Source organism: Cryptomeria japonica, chromosome 10, assembly GCF_030272615.1.
Source record: "Cryptomeria japonica chromosome 10, Sugi_1.0, whole genome shotgun sequence".
Lineage (NCBI taxonomy): Eukaryota > Viridiplantae > Streptophyta > Pinopsida > Cupressales > Cupressaceae > Cryptomeria > Cryptomeria japonica.
In genome coordinates, this window is record NC_081414.1 from 385,720,817 (window position 1) to 385,745,509 (window position 24,693).

The 24,693-nt window shown below is 38.4% G+C and overlaps 1 protein-coding gene across 5 annotated transcripts in view; it reads left to right on the forward strand.

The window, feature by feature from the left end:
• The window catches only part of LOC131071684 (uncharacterized), a 413,522-nt gene that overhangs the window by 44,760 nt on the left and 344,069 nt on the right, over positions 1 to 24,693 (forward strand). For 4 of the 5 annotated variants that reach the window (XR_009112578.2, XM_058007624.2, XM_058007625.2 and 1 more), the window contains exons 2-5: positions 3,712 to 4,117; positions 4,277 to 4,382; positions 4,625 to 4,766; positions 4,975 to 5,221. Coding sequence is in view for 4 of the 5 variants with exons in the window: in XM_058007624.2 (XP_057863607.2) it covers positions 3,712 to 4,117; positions 4,277 to 4,382; positions 4,625 to 4,766; positions 4,975 to 5,221 (901 nt within the window). In the remaining variant the exon portion in view is untranslated. The remainder of the gene's footprint in view (positions 1 to 3,711; positions 4,118 to 4,276; positions 4,383 to 4,624; positions 4,767 to 4,974; positions 5,222 to 24,693) is intronic. The other variant, XM_058007626.2, reaches the window with a different exon arrangement.

The window sequence follows — 24,693 nt, forward strand, 5'->3', positions numbered from 1 at the left end:
TGAAGATGAGGTATGCTCGACTAACGGGCTCTTCCACTGGCAAATGGAGGATTACGAAATGTTCCAAAGCTACAGGCTCGAAGTAGAGGAACCAGAGCAACCAACAGAGGTGTACCTGCCGGAATACAGAGAATATTGGAAGGGAGACGCCCCAAACCCTAGCGGCATAAATAATCCGAAGAGTGTCGGCAACGATTGGAACCCTGTATGGAAGACCGTAGTCTTCAAAATCTTTATTATCCTTCTTCTTCTTATGTATGGGAAGGAGGTCGTGGTCCCTATAGAATGTGGTTCCAGGTCTTCTGATGGCCATTGAAAATAGACTTGCCACCAACGGGCCCAAATTGAAACCCTACCACGCGAAGCGCGCAGGGGACCCGAGAGGCCGGACGGACACCCGAGAGCTCGAAGGGGGACCCGAGAGGATGGAAGGGGACCTAAGAGGCCGGGCAAGCAACTCGAGAGGCATGGGACAAAAGCAGGAGACTTTTGGGCGAGAAAAACCGAGAAGGATGAAGGGCGATCCCAGAGACAGGGGACCCGAGCGGAAGACTCTCTAGACAACTTTAAAAAAAAAATTTGAAAAAAAAATCTCACGGTCGTACGACAGCGACCGTACGGTAAAAAAAAAAAAAAAAAAAAGAAAAAGAAGGGGAAAATGGCCACCGTACGGTGGGACCAAGGTGACAAGGTGACACCACCGTGCGGTGGACGGTGCACCATCGTGCGGTGGAAGCACCGACGGTGGCACCACCGTGCGGTGGAACCACCGTGCGGTGGCACCACCGTGCGGTGGCATCACCGACGGTGGAACCACCGTGCGGTGGCATCACCGACGGTGGAACCACCGTGCGGTGGCACCACCGTGTGGTGGAACCACCGACGGTGGCACCATCGTGCGGTGGTCACACCGTGTGGTGGGAGCCACCGAAGGCGGTCACCAAGCAGCCCGCGGAAGAATAAAACGCTGCCAAACATCAAAGACGCCGCACAACACCACTGCGACGAAGAACAAAACAACCCCGCACACCGCCATCACCGCACAGCAAGGGGTAAAGGGAAGAAGACGCCGAACACCGCACCACCACGCCACCACGTGATGCGAAGGCTAAAGCACGGGCCGACCGCCACAGGTAGATCAAGCAGCCGCACGATCGGAGGTGCCAATGCTGTTGTTGACCGTATAGGGAGGTTGTATGGCCGGGGTACCATCGGGGACATTACAGTGCCCAAAAAAAAAATAAAATAAAAAAAAATGACGACGGCCAGATTTAAAATGATTTGCTGAAGTCTGGAGCCTAGACACTGAAAATATTGGAGTGTAGAAGAAGGGTTTTGACATCATAAAATATCACAGAAATGATGCGCGCCATGGACTTTCGTGGGGTTCTGAAGGTTGTAAATTGGTGTTGGCGGCAGGGGCGTTGCCCCTCGACCCCGCCTTGTACTGCGACTCCCTGAAGACCCCGCGAGGGGCGCTGCCCCTCGACCCCGTTGGGGGCGCTGCCCCCAGACCCCCAGTTTATTTTGAGCTACAGAAGACCACGGGAAGTGTTGTGCCCGCAGCTAAGCATTGGCAGGGAAGCCATAAGCCATAGAGGGAGACGGATTTGGAGGTTGGGAACAAATAGAGTTTGAGGGAAGGCATTGCAGGTCCGCGCAGTTGTATGACACCAGGGAGTTATTCAGTTCAGTTTTTAGCCTTTGGGGAGTGTGATGGAGGATTTGAGGTGTCTCCTAGCATTTGTGCCAGCGGATTGTGGCCACCTCCAGGCATGATAGGTATGCTTTGAGGAACTCGGAGTATGTCTCGGCTGGACGTGAGGTTGCCTTGGTGGATGCACAGAGGGCTCGGGAGGAGCTGACCACCAGGTTGGAGGCAATAGTCTCGTGAGACTTAGTTCAGCGTACCCAGGAGTTGTATGCCGGGAGAGCAGCACGGGTGGCTATCGAGGACAAATTGGCTAGGGAGACAGTATTATTTGAGTAGCAGTTGGTGGAAGCTGAGACTGAAAATTATGTTTTGCAGACAAGTTTGGGGTAGGCACAGGAGGACTGTGCTAGCAAAGGAAGCAATATTGGTGAAATCCGCACTTGAGCATCGGATGGTAGCAGAAAAGGGTTTTTAGGCGAGGACGCAGCAAGTGTATAAGATCCGGGCCCGACTGGCGTCAGTAGTTCTTGCCGTTCATCTCTATTTTGTATTAAGTCGTCGGAGTCGACTTCTTTTCTTGGGGGGGATGATGTTGACGGGAATAATCATTATGTTATGTTGTTATATTATGTTTATGTTGTCGTCGGTAATAATGAGTTACGGCGGTCAGTTAGTTAGCCGACGGGTAGGTAGTTGGAGTCGCGACGGTTGTGTCGCGCCCCTTCGGGTATTATATATTGTGTACCTTTTCTTCGAAGGAGGATCATGTTAGTCATGTCAGATGTAATGTTATAAGCACTTATTGTACATGGACTGTGGAATTAATACGGAGGCTGGTTATTTAATATATTTCCGTTATGTTCTGGGCATTTACTTTCTGCATTTAACCGTTTACCCGAGAGGGCAAACAGGTGCCAACATATGGAGGTATAAGGATATTAAGGTGCTGAAGTGTATCCCCGTGACCCAATCCGACACCCATTTTGAGGCGAGACTAATCCCTTGGGGTGTGGGTAAGGGCCCGTGCATTACACACACTGTATTAACACTGAGTTTAGAGAGTCAAACTCAAGACCAATGGGGAGCAAACCCACTATCCAAGCCAACTCTCTTACTCGCGGGCTAAGGGGTCACTTTATTATTATTTCCCTATGTTACCCTGAGTTTTCAAGATGGGGATGGCGGGATGTGTTTTCAGGATGACAATTTTTTTTGCCAATTTTGGGGACGGCTAGGGGATGCCAAAGGGGATGACTATATAAAATGTAGGGAAAATTTAAAATATATGGGGAAGTTTGAAATATTCATATGAAAACATGGATAAAACATGCATATATACATTATATTAATATGAAAACATTGATAAAGCATGTTTACATTATTACATACATTATAGAACCTTAACATATAACATTTGTGTTCAATTGATGCCCTTGTTTGACCACCAATATTGATAGTATTGAATAGTCTACACTAGCCGTTCCCATTGATGTTCATTTCCAGCCCAAGCATGTGAGTTTGAACAAGTATGAGTGGTTTCTAGCCTGAAAAGTACAACCCAGTACAGGTAGTACCTCTTGCAGACCTGGTGTGATTCGTTGTGTATGATTTCTTGCATTTCTTGGTCCCTTTGTTGCTGTTTGGTGGTGTTAGTGGGTTATGTTGCTGCTGGGTAATGTTGGGAGGTGTTCTTTGATGTTGTGGGAAAGTGTTTGATGAATTTTGTAGCTGTTTTGACCTGTAAGCAGTTGAATATCAGATTTGCAATTAAGTTTGAGCTATGTGCAGTTATTTTTCTCTGAATTCCCACTTCTGATAGTCGCTTGACATTTATGATGAGTAGCAGTTTTTTCAAATCCTTCTGACCTTATTTGTAACTTTTGCATTCAGATTGATACGTTTTTGTTGATTAGTTTCTATTCCTTAATTATTTTTTTCCTCAGTTTCTAAAACTTTTAAAGTGTAATAGCTAGTACATCCAATTTCCATACCATATGCAACATAGGTTGGTTTGGATATATCCAGTACTTCATGCTAACATGCCAATTATTAAACAGGCTATCCAGGTATGCAATCACGGAAAGTTGGATTGATGGCAGTTTTTGATGGCCATAATGGTGCAGAAGCAAGTGAATTAGCAGTAAAGCTCCTACCTGAGTATTTTCTTCTGCATATATACTTCCTTCTTGAAGGACTTCATTCTGGTGAGCCTCTTGTTCGACTGGAAAAAAATTCTCAAGGGTTAACAGCAGGAGGGAAGTTTTCTAGATGGCACCAAATAAATGAATTATTGACTAAACATAAGGGTTGTTTCAAGGATGTCTCTAGTGTGGAAGGTGTTATTGCAGGGGCAGAACATTATGGTCTACCTTGTTCAGAAGTGTGCAGCAAGGAGGATGAAGACCAATTTTGCTTTGAAGTCCCATTGAAGGATGGATGCATGAAAAATTTTGATCTACAGAGGTACATAGATAAATTTTTAGGTTAATCACATTTTAGTAATCATGAATGTTGACACAGGAGTGCTGTGAGTATTAGAATATGTAGTATTCTGTGTACCTGGATATCAAAAGTAACCTGTTTTTAGTTAAAAAGTGATTGCATTTGTTTTCCTTCTGTTAGGTCATGGTGGAAGTCAATGGGATTTTCTGAAGACTCAATGTACAGGATGATATTAAAGGAGGCATTACTAAGAGCTCTCTATGATATAGATATTGCTTTTTCAAATGTAAGTCAAATTCCTAAGATGCATGATGCATGATGCATACGTCAGTGTGAGAAAGCGCCTCTCTCAGTTTTGATTATTTAATTCCATCCTGTGTTTTTTCCCTGACTAATAATATCATGACATTTTTACCTTTTAATCATATTACAAATACATTTGACTTCTTTCAAATATTCTGCTTGAGATATTACTATTTCCAATTCATTATTGATTATGATGGCTTTCTGTGCTTGAATATCTTGCAGGAAGCTTTTAGAAATAATTTGAATTCTGGCTCAACAGCAAGTGTTGTTCTGAAAGCGGATGAATATGTCTTGGTTGCTAATATTGGAGATTCTAAGGCTCTTTTATGCTCAGCTTGTTCTAATTTGCCAGAGAAATTGAGAGGTTAATGCTATTCCTGTTGGGGAATTTTCTTAGGTTTATAGGCTGATTCATTAATTAAGTCATATGTACAGTAGCAGAATAATGAGACTTTTCCTCCTCTTCATTCTATTTTGACAGTATTTTGTCATAGTCTGTGCATTCATATGCCAGTTACGAGTCTATCTCATGGATGCAAATTTGATGAGATTGGCAATATGAATTGCTTCAGGTGCTCAATGGAGGAAGCGCAAGCACCAAAAGAACAAGAGTAACCAACTTCGAAGACAAGAGAATTCCAACAGCTCTTATTCATTGCTTTGTGTAAAGGAACTAACTCAAGATCACCGACCAGATAGAGATGAAGAGAAAGCACGCATTGAAGCTGCCGGTGGGTCTGTTATGAAATGGGGTGATGTACCCAGAGTTAATGGTGAACTAGCAATATCACGAGCCATTGGAGATGTATCCTTTAAGAAGTAAGTCTGATATGGTTCTTTCAAATCGGAAATTATAATTTTTAAAAGAAGATTAGAATATAACAAATAAAAAGAAGATAATTTGTAATATTGTTAGATCTGCATTTCATTCAAAGTGGTCCTCATCAACTTATTTAGTTATTTTTGAAACATTCAAAAACACCTTTGAGCTTTCGAGTGAATCATTACTACTGACTAATCTGTATCTGTTTTGACCATTTTATATCCTTGTACCTTCCTTTAATGGTCATACATGGAACAAAATAAATCATAGCACAATTTTGATGGACTTGTCTACTCTATGTGGTTTTGTGAAGATATCAGGTGTTTCCTCTCGATTTGCATAATATTCCAGTTCTCTCTCTAGTGCGAGCAATCTGTTGGATATAATAAGAATACACCTCAATATGCTTTGTACGACCATTAAAGATTGCGCTCTTGGTCATTTAAGTTGCACTCTGACTGTCCCAATAAAGCACTTTCGCTTTAACCTGAATCACTTGTAAATCAGCAAGTAAATTCCATTACCAAATCATTTGACAAGCTCCAAGGACAATGAATTTATACTCAGTTTATTTAAGGAAAGATCTATCATTTTTGTTTCTTTCCTTCTATTAAACAACTTTTGTTTGTAGCTGTAACTTTCTTATCATCTGATGAACCTGCTCAATCAGCATTAGTGAAATACCAAGTTGGAAATGCTGACTCTTACCATACCAAATTATAAATTCATAAATTCTTTTGGAATATGGACATATCTCAAAATTTGTTTTGCTGCTTTCTTATGATCCACATTTGCTTTGGTATTGACTTGAGCTTCAAATATATCTCACATGAAAACTGAAGTCAGTTGCGTCTGTAAGATAAATTAAGTTGCCTATCAACTTTTGAAAAAGTGATTTATTGGCCTTGAACTTCAATGCAACCAAATTATACAATTTTTTTTGAAATGAACACTTCATTGTTAGTTTGCAAAAACTCTACTCCTAGGCAATAATGTAAGAGACATGAATCTGTCATGTTAAAAATGGAGCACAAATCTGATTTTATCTGCCACGTTGTACTATTCTTGTTGCCCGCAATGATTAAGTCATCTACAAAAACAATCAGGATACCATATCATCATCTAAAATCTTGACATATATATTTTGATGACAACTTATTCTCAATCCATATCTAGTAAGATCGATTGATTTTGATAGACCAGGTATGTGATGCCTGTTTCAAACTTTCAAACCATGAAGAGCTTTGGCTGTTTTACACCAAACATTCTTTACATATAGCTTTGAACTTTGAGGCTGAATAATTTAGACTTAATTCGAATCTTGATTGAAGAATGTGCTTCCAATGTCAATCAGGTTGATTTTCTAATCAAATTGCGATGCAATGGTTTCACCCAACCTGATAGCCCCATCTTTGTTGGGGGAGTAAAGACTCTTTAGTCTGTGATAGTGAGTCCCTTGATTTGAACTTTTTGTTGGCTTCAGTAGTTTCTGTTAGGAATAGTACACTGAAGTAGTAATAGGGTGCCAACAGACCTGCTGTGTTTTTGCTCCTGAGGGTTGCCCCTATTATGGCAGCTAGAATTCATTCTTTACTGATGCCATTCAAGAGTAAACAGATTCCATTAAAAGCTCTTCTTCTGTCATAGATAGCACACCATTTACTGTCTGCTGAATAATAGAAGATACAGAAATCGGTGGGAAGAAGATATGGAAGTTTGTATTACAGATTTGTTTTTTTAGGACTGGAAGTGTACCTTTTGAGTCATATAAATATTGGGACAAATAAGGAAGAAGACATGATTGAATATTTTTTAAGATAATTTAATCATATTGTACTCTATGTTAAGCACACGAAACCGTAATGTTTATACCATTGTTTGGAAGCCAAACTAAGTGCCAATGAAATTTTTGTGATGGTTGGTCACAAATATGTATTGATCCCCCTTAATTTTTTTGATTTTCCCAAATTACAATCAACACAACACTCGTTAGGGTTAGGAAATGAAAACGAAAATGCTGCTGAAAGTAACCCTTCCACTTTTTGATCACCGAGAGCCCAATCTGGGAGGGTGAGAGCATACAGTGTTGAGGGGATCGTCAGATGCCAATAACTGAAATTGATTACAATACTTGGGCGGCAAGCCAACCCCTTCCGCTTATACAGCGGGGTATTGAAAACAATGCAATCACTTGGCGGTAAACCAACCAAGGACAAGCCAAAGAACTGAAGAATGCAATCACTCAACCGCTTATCCAGCGAGAGGACTAGAAATGGAATTCACTCAACTCAACTGCTTATGCAGCGGGAGGACAATATTACAAATTCAAGATAGGCGGCTAAGCCACCTCTTCCACTTATGCAGTGGGAACAAATGAGAAATCTGAGAAGATGGCTGTTAGTACTACTAACCAGCTTTACAATTCATTACAAAGATTTCAGAATTTAAGAAATATTGCTAATCTAAGGTAGGCGGCTAAGCCAACCTCTTCCACTTATGCAGTGGGACAACAGAAAACCAAAATGTTGCTGTTAGTACTACTAACCAGCATTACAATGAATATAGAATTTGACAACCAAGTGCTGATTAAGAACTGACAGCTGCAACAAGAACTCCAAACATCCTCTAACAACCCAAACAATTCACACTCTAAAAAACTCACCCAAAATCCAACTTTCGTAAATCTGATATATAAAACAGCAGGCTGGAAATGCATAACCAACAACACATTCCACACCAAAATGCTCCTAACTTACTCAAAGCTCACTCAAATCACCCCACAACACACCCAAACTAACAATATGCATTAAGCGACCAAGTTTAAACTGGAAGACAACATCAACATGATCTTAGACAAACAACATGTTTCCCAATGCACCCCCTTAAAAAGTACGTCTAGGCTGAAAAATACGATTTGCATTTTAAAATTGAAGACTCAAAACTAGGGGCTGAAAACTTACAAATCTCATCGCCTAATGCATAGAAATATTTAGAGACAATACCCAGAATCAGCAGGAGCCCGCATAGACTTAGGAGTGAAAATATGCTTCAGCCATGACACCATCCAGCAACCAGGAAATGCACAAACTCACACAAAAACAGAAAACCAACTGATGCAATCCATTCTCAATATGCTCTATCTATTCCTCTGAGTGAGAAATAATCTCTCCACAACTAGGTGCTATATCTCAAGCACGAAACTGACATAGGTTAGGAAGCTCAAAACTTCGAAGCACAAGTCTGACACAATTCCGACAGTACTTCGTTATACAAATTTCATGGATAGCCAAAATGAGAGCTCAAGTCACTTATTTATAACTTTTGCCTAGCCAAATTCAAATGCAAATGCTCACCAAATACACCCAAATCACATGTCATTTCATCCCACTCACATTTGGCGATATATTTCATTTCATCTTTTTTTCAAGTATATGGCACCCAAAATGGAAGTCCCCTTCCTAGGCTCCAAGTTCGAACTTTTTCCCCTGGTCCACAATTTGCCACATAAAAAACATTATAACTCAAACACTTTTCATCCATATCGCTTGACTTAGGAGAATTAATAATTTTTGAATAAAAAAGTACTTTCCCTTTCCTAAGTCATCCAACAGTGATAATTAAATATTAACTTTAGAAAATCACTTGCAAATCAAATACTGATTAGTACCAAATTGAACTATGAATTGAAGTGCTGAAAACCATCAAACTGAACTGGGTTGGAGTTCTGCACTGAAATGGGTTGGAGTTCTGCACTGAACTGCTAAAAATAGAATTGCCTGAAAAGACACTTACTAAAAATAGTAAGTCCTGAAACAACTCCAAAAGACTGTTCTTTGAACCTTGTAGTTCAGCATGGGAAACCCAAAAAAACCCAATAATCATGATAACTGACATCAACATACTAAAAATAGCAAGTTCTGCAAATTCCTTTGAACTGATTGCATGTCATACCACTGCGAAGCTTACATAAAACCCAAAAGGAAACCTCGATTCATTCTGCCAAACTCCAACTAGAACATCCTTGAAAACTGCGAGTCCTAGAAAATAGGAAACCCTAATTTCTGCTTCCAGTTAACCTATGGGTCTCCGGAATAGGCTAATGGCTCACTAAACTACTCCTCACTGAGAAGGGGACATTATAAAATATCATATACCCAATGAAAAGACCATCCTTTTCCGTTTTCATATAATGTTTAAATAAAAATCAATCCATGGTATAAATAATATGATTGTGCTAGTTGTAATGTTATACGACAACTGCTCAGAATATGCTCAAATGGAGATTGGAGTCACTTACTATTTTTAGCAGTGCTATTTTTAGTAAATGCTATTTTTAGTAGTACAATTGTGCAACAGAGTAACACTTGGGTTCATTCTGAACAATCCTGTTCAGTAGTGATCTCTCCAAGATTCTTGGAATCTATTTTTTATTTATTTAATATTATTTTCATATGACTTTACTTGGGTGATATTTAATATATTTTTTGTAAAGTAGAAGAAAGGTGTTTTTGGGCATCCAAGCTAGACTTAGAGAATAAGGAAATATTTTATTGAATGGAAATTCATATTTGGCGTCCAACTTTGGGAAAAAATAAAAAAGAAGCAAAAGATATAAGTTATTTTATTTCCCTAATGAGGCGTTCACTTTGGAGGGAAAAGTGAATTCAAATTTTTGGGGCTCAAGTCTATAAATAAGACCCTTCTCTCTTTCATTTGGTTATGCTGAATATTGAAAAATAAATTGAATGAATGATTCAATAATCGGATTATCTATTCAACGATATACAAGCGTATATAAAGAGATTACAAGGATGATGTTCTAAATTAAGAACAAGTCATTTAAAGTGAACTACTAAAAAGCTAAACTCTAAATAGAACTTAAAAGCTAATTAACTAAAAAGAAAAAGCTAAATGCTAAATAAAGCTTAAAAACTAATTAACTAAAAAACTAAATGACTATTAAACAAGGAACTAAAACAAGGAACTAAATATAGGTGACTAAAATATAATTAAATATTCTAATACCCTCCTTTAATGGTCATTCTATCTACTAACTACCCTATAGAAGACACTCAGGTCTTTTGATCACAAATGAAAAGAACACTTTGCTGTGGTGGAGACCCTCCCTGGATCTGAAAAGTGTTAATGACCAAGAATACCAGAATCCATCCAACCTGACGTTGGGTAACCAAACTGAAACCTGAAACTATGATTTTGAAGAAAAATCAGCAAACCCTCCAAAACTGAAGATACAAATCATCATTTTTGTGGAAAAAAATGGTAAAAACCCTTGAAATGATATTTGTGGAAAAAATTGAACAAAACCCTGAAACTTCTCATGGCAAGACCCAAAACACCACGTGGTAAGACACCAAACATCACGTGGTAAAAACCCTTGAAATGATTTTTGTGGAAAAAATCAAGCAAAACCCTCCGATGATTTTTTATGGCAAAAAATCAGAAAACCCACGCAAGCTTTGCAGATGACAAATAATAATTTTTAAGGAAAAAATTCCAAACCCTGCGAACAATTTTTGAGGAAAAAAAATGTGAAAACCCTGGGACCTGTAGGACGAGGTTTGGCCTAAATCAATCTGATCAAGGCAACAATATTCAAATATCGTGAACATGCACTATTTCCAGGTGTTGTGGCAGTTGTTGAACTTCTGTCTATGTTCCAACATGATGCTGGTCAAAGATGCCATCACGGAAATCGAGGTTGATTGAGGTCAACTGAGTGAAAGCAAGAGACAGAAGAATCTGATTTAAAAAAAAAATCAGAATAGAACTAGCTGCTGAAAAACTGAAACCTTTGGAGGAGAATTCTAGCACGAATTCCAAGGTGCAAATTTCGAGGTTTCGAAGAAATCCAGAAATTAAATTTTCTGCAAACTTAAAACCTGAAATCGTTCTTGAAAATAATCAGAATTTTTTTTTTTTTTGCAGAAAATAAAAAAATACCTCTGATTTTTTTGTAAAAAAAGAAGAAAAATATTGACGATATTTTTTCCAAAAAATATGCAAAAAAAAAGGGGCAGAAACCCTAGGTCGGATGTACAACATAAACGGCACCTAGAAGACACCAAAATTCCCGACGTCCACAAAATTAGCAGAAATCGCTAACTGTTTTTAAATTCCAAGGCAAATTCGCTGGCACAAAATTCGAGGCATGGAAAACAAGGCACCCTGAAAATATGAGACCAACCCAAAAAATCTCTCAAAAACCCCACCAAGAATTTGAAATCAGAATGCAGATCCGATGGCTCAAACATCGAGGCACCCCAAAAAATATGTTGACGACCCAGTTGAGGTCATGAAAAACCCACCAAGAATCTGCAACCAGAATAAAATTTCGACTTGAAATGAAGGGTCAAAACCCTAGTCAAAAATTTCAGAAACCCTAGGAAAATTTTCAATCTGCAAAAAAACCTCCAGGTTGTAGGCTCGAAAATATCTTGAACCCTAAAAAAAACATGAATTGCTGCCCAGCATAAAGAAATTTGCCCACGAACCAGAAACCCTCGAAACCCTCAAAACGCCTTCAAAAAAGTAAAATCGTTTTTTATAAAAAATCAAATTGAAAAAATCTGGAAAATATTCCAGAAAGAAGGCCATGAATTTTTATTAAAAAATTCACCAAACTTTAAAGAATTCCATCGACCCGCTCTGATACAAAAAAACAAATTAAAAAAATCTGGAAAATATTCCAGAAAGAAGGCCATGAATTTTTATTAAAAAATTCGCCAAACTTTAAAGAATTCCATCGACCCGCTCTGATACCATGAAAAATAAATTGAATGAATGATTCAATAATTGGATTATCTATTCAACAATATACAAGCGTATATAAAGAGATTACAAGGACGATGTTCTTAATTAAGAACAAGCCGTTGAAAGTGAACTACTAAAAAGCTAAACGCTAAATAGAGCTTAAAAGTTAATTAACTAAAAAGAAAAAGCTAAATGCTAAATAAAGCTTAAAAGCTAATTAACTAAAAAGCTAAATGACCATTAAATAAGGAACTAAATATAGGTGACTAAAATATAATTAAATATTCTAATAAATATTGAGATAACGAAGTGCTGTCGAATTGTTTGCAAAATCTTGGCTTCGGGGTTGCGTGCCCTCCTAGCTTATCACAGTTTCGAGTTTGAAACACAACTCCTAGCTATCTAAGGAATTTCATTAAGAGATTTCTAGTGGTTTTCAGAGAAGATTGGTGTGTTCTTTCTGGTGCAAACAAACCCTACAACTGAAGTACGTTTCGATTCATCCTGGTTGGAGTTATCTGATTTTTGTGGGTACGGGCCCAAATTCCTCGTTTGCTCCGGGTGCCTATTTGCTCATACTTTGGTGGAGAGATTGATTTATGGTTGCAAATCGAACTTGTTGCTGATCGCCTTAGCTCCATTTTCAGCATTGGAATGCGTGCCCTCGCTATGACTCTGTTGGGTGGCGAGTTTCTTGTCCTATTTTGATCGCCCAACTCTCATACTTCATTTGCATTCTATTTGAGCTCTTTTGGTGGTGTCATGAGGGAGTTGTGAGCAATTTGGTGATTATACAGCTGCTGGTTTTTCTGAAAATCAGACTTCATTCTTCATACTTTAGGGTTGGTAACATGGTCTTCGATCCTCTGATTTCAGTTATCATTTCTCTCCAAAGTTAGCTTATGTAATAATTTATTTTGTAGTACTAAACAACCTATTGTTTCTCATTTTTGGAAGCTAACTTCATCCCATTGAATAAGTGGAAGTGGTTGGTTATACCGCCAAGTTTGTGATTTTCAAGTCTTTTCAGTTTACTTGTATTCCCGCTGAAAAGTGGAAGTGACTAGTTATATCGCCAAGATTGAGTGCTAAGTTTTTCAGTGATTTTGTAATTCCCACTGGATAAGTGGAAGTGGCTGGTTATACCTCCAAGTTTTGGGTTGTTAAGCTTTCCATATTTTGTAATTTTCCACTAAAATATCAGTGGAAGTGGCTGGTCAAACCACTATCATGTAATGCTTTCATTGTTTATGTTTCCTCCCACTGTATAATTGGTTGAGATGATTATTTGCTAATGCTAATGGGTGCTGGATGTTGTGTTGAAAATTGAAAAAATAAAGGGGGTATATTTCACACCAGAAATAGAATTTAATTTAAAAAATTCACATATATCAACATATATCATCATATGTATAAACTCCAAGCAGTGCTTTGCTCACCAAGCCTAATATTCCTTGATAAACATTTGACATGGTTTCCTTGCTAAGCATGCTGTATAAAGCTCTCATTTTTCATGCAATTTAAGCCTTCTACCATTATATGTTACTTAAGAGTGGAAAGACAGCATAAATTCAGATGGCTATATTGTTGGTTCCAAAGCATATTGGTGTTGGCATGCGGTTGTAGAGGATCAGATTCCTAAAACCAGTAGATATTATGTTCTCTGAAACCAGAGGCTATAACCTAATGCACATGTCTTACCTTTGCAAAATATTAATTTGTGCCAAATATTATTATAAAAGAATAGAGTCCTTCTCATTTCAAGAATTTATGAATATTCTGAAGTGTTATTTATTATCTCCTGGCAGTTTGATCTGCACATTTCCCTGACCCTCGATGTAATGTGTTCAACCATTAGTGAGAATCATAATTTTTGGATTGAATATTTGTAATGTCACCTTGAAACTGGTCCACTTTTTATTTTTTATTTTTATTGGTTAAAGGTAGCTTCATATACCAATTCACCATGTTCGTAACATACAATCTTGCCTTTATATTACATTCTTAAAGCACTTATTCAATGTAATCATCTTTACTGATCTCTTTCTGTTTGAACTTCGAACAATGTTTTGGAAATTATTTTCAATATAATGTATAAAATTTTGTCACACTCATAATGTTTAAGTTGTCATTATATTGATCACAACAATTGTAAGGACCAGTGCCACGTTCTATGCCAAATTTTTGTTCTTTTTTCGAATGTTTACCGAACTGGTATTTTGTCAAACATTTTGTATGCACATGAATATGCAAGGGTTTCTGCAGCATTTTGAATAATTTCCCTTATAATTTTTAACCCATTTTTCATTACACAATATTTATAACATGAAGCTCACAACATCATTTAACATTCTTCCAAAAAATCACTATAATACAAAGATTACATTCTGCTGTTCAGGACAGCTAAATACAAGAGACAACAGATATAAATCTGACCTTAAATAATCAGCAAATATAAGGCCTGATGGCTGTAGTTTCACTCCAGAAATCTCAATGCCACCTCTAAAGGCAAGTCCTTCCATTTGATGAGATACTCCTTAAGCACTATACTTCTTAGCCTCTTCTCTTTGACATCTAGAATAACATCAGGAACCAAAACCAACCTGCCCTCCTCATCCAATGGTTGAAGCTCTAGTGATGAAGTAATGTGCTGCCCAAGTGCCTTTGTGAGGCAAGAAATGTGAAACACATTATGAATTTTGCTATTGCTAGGAGACTCCATCTCATAAGCTCCTCCATGCAATCCTATAAGGGCCATAGAAGCAAGGCTTTAGCTTATTAGCACCACTCTTCTTCAAAGAAGGCTGTAGATGCAAGAAAACTAAATCTTCCACCTCAAAAATTCTCTCAGCTTTGTGCCTATTTGTATGAATCTTTTGTTGATTTTGTGCACTCAGAAGGTTATCCTTAAGTGACATAAGGATGTCCCGACTTTCCTGAATTTGATCCTTAACCTTAGGAGTTTTTCTGTCCCCAAATGCAAAATCTATGAAACACATAGCATCATATCATACAATGCTTGGAAAGGAGTCATCCCAATCGACATATGGTAGGTGGTATTGTAGCAATGCTCACTTGAATGTAACCATTTGATCTAAACCTTCTATTGCCTTGCAACATAATTGTACAAGTATCCTTCCAGCCATTTGTTAACAATCTTCGTTTGTCTATTTGTTTGGGGTTGGAAACTGGTGCTTAGGGTCAAATTTGGCCAACCAACCTAAATAGCTTCTGCCAAAAGACATTGAGAAACTTGATTGACAATGTTCTTCTGTAACGCATGGAGTATAAACACCTTTTTAAAGAACAACTCTGCAACATAAGGTGCCTTGTATTAAAATGATATGGCAAAGAAATGCACATATTTGGTCAACCTATTAACTACCACATAGATACAATCTCTGCGTTGCACTCTAGGAAGATTTATGATAAAATCTATGGATATACTCTCTCACTTTTGCTTAGGGATGGGTAAAGGCTGCAATAAACTTGGTGGAAAAGTATGCTTTGACTTGTTCTGCTCACAAGCCATATAGTTATGAACATGACGCAAGACATCATCTTTGAGACTATTACACGAGAATCTCTCTTTGATTTGCTGGTAGGTTTTGAAATATCTTGTATGTCGTTCAAGGAAAGTGTCATGAATGGCCCTCAAAATTTTCTCCTTTAACTTTGATTCAGCCAACAAACAAATTCTGTTCTTGTAGTAAATGGCCTCATCTACCACCCTCTATCATTTTGAGTTCTACCATCCATTAACTCGCATGCAAAGGTGTTTTTCGAATACTCGACTAAAAGGTGAGCTTTCCATTCAACTGAAGTCTCTATCAAGGAGCATATAGTGGGTTTCATGGAAAGGGCCTTTGCTACAATTTTCCTCTTCATTTTCACATATTCGATGTCAAAGTCATATATTTGAATATTTTGACCCACTTTTGCTGTCACTCATTCATTTCCCTTGCTCTATGAAGTATTTCAAACTATTATGGTCTGTTCTAGCATGTAAGAACCCCTGCTAAAACAACCTTTAGATTTTCAGTTTGATGGGTTTGACATTTCGTCAAACACTTGGTACACAACTCACTGCTATCTGATTTCTGATTATTGTTTATGTTTGGGGTTTATAGCTATTGCCAAGTCAAATAGAAATGGATAGAAAATGATAGACAATGATTGCACAAAACTTGACAAGATAATCTCAAAGAAATGATATTACCATAGTTTTAAAACTCGTGGACTCGCCACGAGTCGACTCACCAAGGAATCGCGAGGCGAGTCCATCTGAAAGACTCGCGAGTCTTTTGCACGGACTCGCGAGTCTTTCAGATGGATTCGCGCAACCCAGATAAAATGTCAAGCAAGCTTTAAAAATGAGTTTTTTTTTTTTTTTTGTTTTGCCTTAATTTGTTTTCCCTTGACCCCGCAAGGGGCGATGCCCCTTGACCCCAACTTGGGGGCGTTGGCCCCAAACCCCCGTCAAAAAATATAGGGGGAAACTGCGCTGATGGAAGTAGGGAAAATTTAACCTCCGAGTCTGATTGGGCTCCATATAACAACATAATTAGCATTGAAGAAATCTTGGTATTATACATTTTAAAGTTGAAAGTTTGAAACTATGAGTCATTGAGTATGAATGATGAAATTTCAAATATTGCGTGTTTGTAGATCATATGACATGTGTAATGTTTCAATTATGGCTCTTATGTTCTCGAAATGTATTAATTTCTTTAATTTTTTTTGTAAAACTAAGGTTTTTTTTTTGCCGAGTCCTTGCTGAGTCTTTCACGAGTCCGAGTCCGAGTCCAAATTTTTGGTTTGCCGAGTCCATGGCGAGTTCGAGTTTTTAACCTTTGGATATTACATTGTCAATACAAATACTGATTGTAATATCCCCAACAATTTTTTTCAATTTGTTTCTAGTTACAATCACAACAAGAACCCGTTAAGGTTAGGAAATCAAGATACAACAATGCTGAAGTTGTAACCCTTCCATTTTCTGATCACCAAGTGCCCAATATGGGAAGGTGAGAGCATACAGTGTTGAGGGGATCGTTAGCTTCAAATAACTAGAAATAATGCAATGCTCGGGCGGCAAGCCAGCCCCTTCCACTTTTCAGCGGGATATGGAGAATATTGAAGGTCCCTTGGCGGTGAACCAGCCAAGGATAATACAAGAAACTGAAGAACAATCACTCTACCGCTTATGCAGCAGGAGGACTAGAAATGAAATATCAATCAACTCCACCGCTTATTTAGTGGGAGGACATAATTACAATAGATAAGAAGGCGGCAAGCCAACCTCTTCCACTTATGCAATGGGCCAAAGAACAACAATCCAACTATATAGCTGTTAGTACTACTAATCAGCTTTACAATGCAAACATGGATTACAAAATTACTAGAATCATTGTCCAAACTAGGCGGCAAGGCCAACCTCTTCCACTTATGTAGGGGGACTAAGAGAGTTCAAATAAATTGCTGTTAGTACTACTAACAAGCATTACAATATGATTCATCATGGATATTCAAATGTCAAAACCCAAACTAATAGCTGCAACTTATTACCAAGACTCTTCACACCACACCCATAGACTCACACACCTGAAAACCAGCTTCAACCCCCCAAAACTAAATCTGATATGAATGAACAACAGGCTGGAAATACAGACCAACAAGATTAAAAAATCCTCACAAACACTTCTAAATCACTCCCCACACAATCAAATTATCTCTAAACACACTCCATAGAACCCACACACTCTAAAACCAACTACACACAAGGAAACACTCCAAACTAACAATTTTTCAGATTTTGATATGCAACCCATGCGCTGGAAACACACAGACCAGCAGCTTAGAAACTCACAAAAATGCTCGTAACTCTATTCACACTCAACAAAATTACCCCCAAACGGATGCAAATGAGAGATACAAGACAGGTGATGAGATTAGAACCAACAAACTGCACCCAAAACCCCCAAATGAATTTATGCACGCATTCCCAGGCAGCCCAACATAGATGCTAGGAAAGAAGTACGATTTGCATTTAAAAATCAAATACTCAACATTAAGCTCTACAAATTTACAAACTTGATCGCCTGTGGCATAGGAAGAGAACAAGCCACTACCCAGAATGATCTGACACACGAATTGAGAGTTATGAACTAAAACGTGCTACAACCACACCAAAAACCAGCAACACTGAAATCCACACCACACTGAAAATCTGCAAATGCACACTAAAATCGAACCACACATTCAGAAGATCCAATCACAGCTAGGAGTGATATCTCACACTCGAAGTCTGTCAAGAGCCCTAGGAGGTATTCACCCTCGAAGATTGTCTGGAGTCAATCCGACAGCATAACAATGTAAATTGTCTGAGATACCAAATGAGAAGCCCAACACTCTCATTTATATATTTTGAGGTCTCAAATTCAAATTCACATTCCCTCCAAATGAACGCCAAATCCAAATGCACATTCACTTCACATTATTTTGAAATTACATTTCATTTCTCCTTTCTCCAAATCGACCTTCTCATAGGAGCAAATATTCTTTATAAAAATGACAATAAAATTTTAATGTGGCATCCAAGGTAGATAAGTGAAATATATTATAAAATTAACTTATTTCTCCATAAGGCGTCCATCTTGCCGTATTAATATTTCACTTTATAAAGTATTTTTCCTCAACAATAAATCACCCAATATATAATTAAGGAAATGACTTATATATCAATATAACTTAAGCAACCCCTTTTAAATAAATCGTCCAACCTTTGCCTTAAGTTATAATTTAATTTAAAACACCATTTTTCATCAAATACTAAACTTGCCAAAACAAGCTCCAAGGATATGGGGAAACAAGATGAGAGAATTGTCCCGCCAGAAATAGTCACTGAACTGAGTTGAGGAACCCTTGCCAAGAATAACACCAAAAAATGAGGGAAGACCAATTGCTCAAACTGACCTGCCGGAAATAACCATCCGAACAAGCCTGCTGACATCCTGCTAAAAATAAAACTGCTAAAAATTGTACTTCCTAAAAATAGCATACTGCTGAAAATAGTAAGTGTTTCCAAAGTGATTTTAACCACATTCTGAGGAGTCGTCGAACTTACTAAAAATAGTAAGTTTGGAAAAAGTCACCCGGTGCAGATGCATGTCAAACCATCCTGAAGCTCTCTGAAAACCGAGAAGGAATCCAGAATCCAAACTGTCAAACTCCCACATATAGCCCTTGAAAACACCAAAGAATCCTACTAGAAAATAGGAAACCCTAATTTCTGCCCCAGACTAGCCTACGGGCCTCTGAACTAGGCTAACGACCAATAGAACTAATCACTGCGGAGAAGGGGACATTACACTGATTCAATTCCTTCACATACCCGATTTGTTTGCTTGCTTGCGTGGACTCTAAATAATGCCAAATGCAACTTTTTGTGGTTGGGAATGGATCTGCAGCTCTGCTGATGATGTCTGAAGCAATTTTGATCAAAACTGAAGGTGATGGCAGCCTCTACAAATCCTTAACACCTGCGAATGTTCCCCTCCATTGTAGCAGTCTAGGGCAAAGATTTTAGCAATAACAAACCCTTGCTCATACAAATCTAAACCTGCTGCAAGCACTGTTCACGTCACTGTAGCAGCAATGTTCCCGTTATTGTTCACGGCATTTTTTCATACACTGTTTGTGTTACTGCGACACTGTTCATGTCATTGCAAATAAGCCCAATAATGAATTCTGGATGAATCTATCTCTCTATGTGGAGTTGGGTTTCCGTCCAATCCACTAATTTCCAAGGGTTTCCATCCCCAGAAATGGCTGTCACTGTCACACCAGCAACTATGGAGAAATTTGAATATCAAATGATCACATAACATCGGTCTTGGGGAAGGATGAGGCTCCTTTATAAAGACTTCCCAAACCGTTGGTGAGTTTCCACTCTCAATGTGGGATTAAAATTCACTTTATTTTATTTACTCCTTATAAAGTCACTTTATGACTTTATTTTATTTTTATAAATAGTCACTTCACTTTTATAATTTTATGTTATAACATAAAGTAACTTTTTCTCACCAAATAATAATATATGATCCCATAAATTAATATTCCACTGTTTTTTTTTTAATTTCTCAACCAATAGAAATTAGCGACTTGACCATCATATCATCCCTTATATCTCCTAATTAGCCTACCGGGATGACATGAAACAGGCTAATCAACTCTCGTATGGTCGTTGAGGAGGAGGACATTAGAGTCCTCCCTCCTTGGAATCGCTTGCCCTCAAGCAATCGCAAAGTTGGGTGCTGGAAAATATCTTCACCTTCCGAAGTGGCATCCTCTAATGGCAATTCTCTCCAACGTATCAAATATTCCTTGATCACATGACTCCTCAATTTCCTTTCTCTCATCTCCAAAGTCTTTGCTGGAATCAACACCAATTTCCCTTCCTCATCCAAGGGTGGTAAACCAAGAGTAGGAACAACATGCTGCCCAATTGCCTTTTTGAGACAAGAAACATGAAAAACATTGTGAATCCTGCTGTCCGTGTCATGTCCCCAATTTTTGCCCTTCCTTAGTGACAACATTTCTAGCAGGGTTGGTCTATTATTTGGTTCCCGTAGGCCAACAGAGTGTGGAGAGAACCAACTCAAGGGCTTAGAGAGTCATGCATGAGCCTTTCAGGCAGTTTGGAGCAGTTGACAACAGTTTCCTAAAATTTAGGAGGGATCCCTATTTTTTAGGGATTGACTGAGAGTGGTCTTGGGCACATCCAGAGACCTCTGGGAACATTTTGGAGACTTTGAGTGCATCTCCTATTTTTAGGAGACTCCATTTTTTTAGGAGGAAGTCCTAGTTCACTGGCAGACCTTCCAAAGGTACACATAGCAAAGGAGGACCATTGGGGTTTAGTTTCAGGTTGACAGAGTCAATCTCCTACTTTTTAGGAGCATCTCTAGATTTTAGGGGAGCACTACTAGTTGGCCAATGAGGTTCAGACATCCTTCACAGTCAGGTGGCTACAAGCAGTTTTCAGTTTTGAGCTCATTTGAGCATTTTATGAATAAATTGGGAAATATTTAAATATTTCTTAAGTTGGGTTAAATAAATAATTATAAAGTGAATTATTATAATCACTTTATATTACAATAAAGTATAATAAAGTACCCATGGGGCACATTTACCTAGAGGTTATAACTTAAAATGGGGCCATTTTATATTATGATAAAATAGACCCTTGGCTTAATTGGAACCAAGAGAAGGCATTGTAATATGAAATAAAACATTGTTAATACATGAAATGAGAACCCAAATTAGGGTTAGGGTTGAGAAAAAAAATAAATAAAAGAAGGAAAAAGTAGCCATTTGAGACATATTTAGGTTTATTTTTGACATCAGCAACAGGTGGGAGCTCTGGAAAGGAGTATTCTACAGCAGATTGGCTTCCAAGAACGAAAACTCTTGGCAAATTAGGTAGTTGGACAAAAACCCAGCTTACCAGGTTACAATTGCAATTCACAATTCAGAAAAATCATTTCAAAAGAGGGTTGAATTCTGTGCACATTGATTGGTTTCAGTTTGGAAAGGAGTATATTCATTGTGCAAATTACAAATCCAGACCTTGGGCGTCAGATAACACTCAATTTAGACCTCCAGCATTAGTTGGCAAAGAAGGAAAGAAGAATCAAATGATGGGACAAAAAGCAGGGGGAAAGAAGAAGAGTCAAGGGTGCAAGAACAAGGTATGGAAAAGGAACTAATTGAAGGGCAGATGCAGTCTACAAATGACCACAAAGAAATCAGAAATTCAACATCTTGTGGGAGTTTGGTTTTTGAGGAGCTAAAAAAGCATCAACCCCTTGGGGTTGTTGATTTCATGACACATAGACATGACTATGATTCTTATTTTTGTGGCAGCGGTTATACTTCCATGCTCCATATGAGTTGATAGCTAATTCACAAGAGGGCGTCAGTGCTGGAGTGTCTCCTAGTGTTGGTATTTAGGATTTGGGTGTTAAAGGTGAAGTATGTACAATGGATTCATTTCACAAAGAATCACCTTTGGTATATCAGACCCTGGAAGAAAGTCACTGGTTGATAGTCATGAGTTTCTTGGTTGGGAACATAGAGGTCGAGCTGTCTACCATTAGTAATCACACAAGTACTTTTTAAGACTCCTCCCAATCAGCAAATGAAGACGACTCTACATCCTTTGTGAGCGTTGAATCTTATGATAGTCCTAGTGAACATGGAGTTGGTGAAAATAAGCTATCTATTGTAACTATGTCTAAGGAGGAAACTTCTTTGGTTAGTGCCATTCTCAGTCATGTGGAAGACATAGCAGCTGGTATTGAAGATGAAAATCAGTACGAGACTCCTCATGGATCAGCGCCTAATGATGTTTAGGATGGATCTCTCTCTAAACAAAATTCTGTCCTAACTTCTTTTGAACAATTAGATTTGGAGGTTGGCATTCGTATCAATGATGGTGTTGATACTAAATCAGATTTAGAGTTTCATAATGCTGATTATCAATCTGGAAATGATGATGAATATCATGATGCCCAAAAAATTGAAGAACTCAATGCAGATAAAGGCAATGTGAGCAGAAGTCTCTTGGTGGGTGACCTAGAGGTCATCATTGATGAGCCATGTGAGGAGAAGAATTCACCTAATAGTTCTATGGTTGCTTCTAACACTGTCCCTCTTCTTTTACTTGAGGATGGTTTGCCATCATCTTATGTGTTGGGTGATTGGGATGATGAGGATGATTTATTCTTTGGAACAAATGTTGCCTTATTTCCAAATCAGCAAGAAGACAAAGAGGAAATTGGGGAGGAAGACGTTGGAGAGAGTCAAATTCTTCAATGTCCGTCACCCACCTCGTCCATTAAATCCAATGCGGTTCATAAGTCAAACTTGGAAAATCAATTGAAAGTGGGCGAGGATAAGATTCTTGTAGCACTTTCTCATTTTGATAGCACTCACAAGTTGATAGAAAACTATCCATGGAAGGGTCAACTGGAGAGGAGACGAAAAGGTGTTGAAGAATCTTCTCATCTAGAGTTTCAAGTGATCATAATAGCAATAGAGCTAATGAAATCAGATTATCTACATTTACTATCAGATTGTGATCATCTACTTAACCTTGCTGCAATCTATTCTTAAGAATTGAAAAGAAAGGAAGAGGAAGCGGATAAGCTAATCTCCGAGCTTATGAACACCAGGGATTCCTTGGAGACTACTCAAGTAGCTCTTCAAGAAGCTAAAAATCAGTGGGAGGAGCATTGTGTGGAGCTGAGTCTAGTACATTCTACTTCAGCTCAATAAGAAAATCTGCCTCTTGCAATAGCCCTTTCAGATGGACCTCATATTCATGAGGCGAATGAGGAGAAGGAACCACTTGATGATACATTATCTAGCGATACCAGTAGTTCCATTATTATTGAGGATATACTAGATGATTCCAAAGAAGATATAGAGGAGGATTCCAAATTTTTGAGTTGGGATAGCAGCAATTTACCTTCCATTTCTCATGAGTTTGCTGCCTATAGTCTTGAAGAAGTTTATGACATATACTCAATCATTGCTGATAACCCTCTTTTCGAGATGAGTGGTGACTTGACTTTAGATAATCCACTCTTTGAGTTGGATGATGAGGAGGCTCTTGATCTTGATGACACAAATGATATGTGGGAATCAAGTGTGGAATATACTTGTAAAGCTGAGCATAAACTTAGTGCACCAGTCACTAATGTCATGTCATTACATGCAAATAAAGACATCCATAATGCAAATTTGGTTGAGCCTTTGATTATTCATGGTGAGTTTGAGGAGTTATCTCTTCTAGAGGCTCACATAGTAGAGAATATGTCTTTTAGCACCAGCTTGGATGACTCCAAAGGGATGGATATAAGGGAAATATTCAATCCTGATTTTCAGATTTATAACAGCAGTGGTTCATTGTTCTGTTGTCATGACATAGGTGCATATAATCATGGGGAAATGAGCCATAGTAATTCTGCAGCATGCTTTGATTTTTCTCATGATGACAGACATGCTTCAATTTGAAGTTGCCACCGGTTACTCTTAATGTGGCAGCATTATCCTTGCCATGTGATGGTTTGTTTGACAAAGTACTCTCCTACTTCAGCCTCTACAGTGGATTCTTCATCTTGGTTTGGAATCCGGGTATTGACATGTATAATACATTTCTCCGGTGGATTCATGGTGCATTGCTACACTTTGGGGATATTGATGTTTATATCAAAGTAGCGCAACAGATGGGTGATGCGACATGCCTCATATTGGTATGGGATTCGAGAATTGATGTGCAGTATGCAGGTATAGGTTGCTTGAAGACATACAATCTTTGGGAAGGGAGGACTGTCATGTCCCTAATTTTTGCCCTTCCTTAGTGACAACATTTCTAGCAGGGTTGGTCTATTATCTAGTTCCCGTAGGCCAACAGAGCATGGAGGGAACCAACTCAGGGGCTTAGAGAGTCATGCATGAGCCTTTCAGGCAGTTTGGAGCAGTTGACAACAGTTTCCTAAAATTTAGGAGGGATCCCTATTTTTTAGGCATTGACAGAGAGTGGTCTTGGGGGCATCCAGAGACCTCTGGAAACGTTTTGGAGACTTTGAGTGCATCTCCTACTTTTTAGGAGGCACTTCTATTTTTTAGG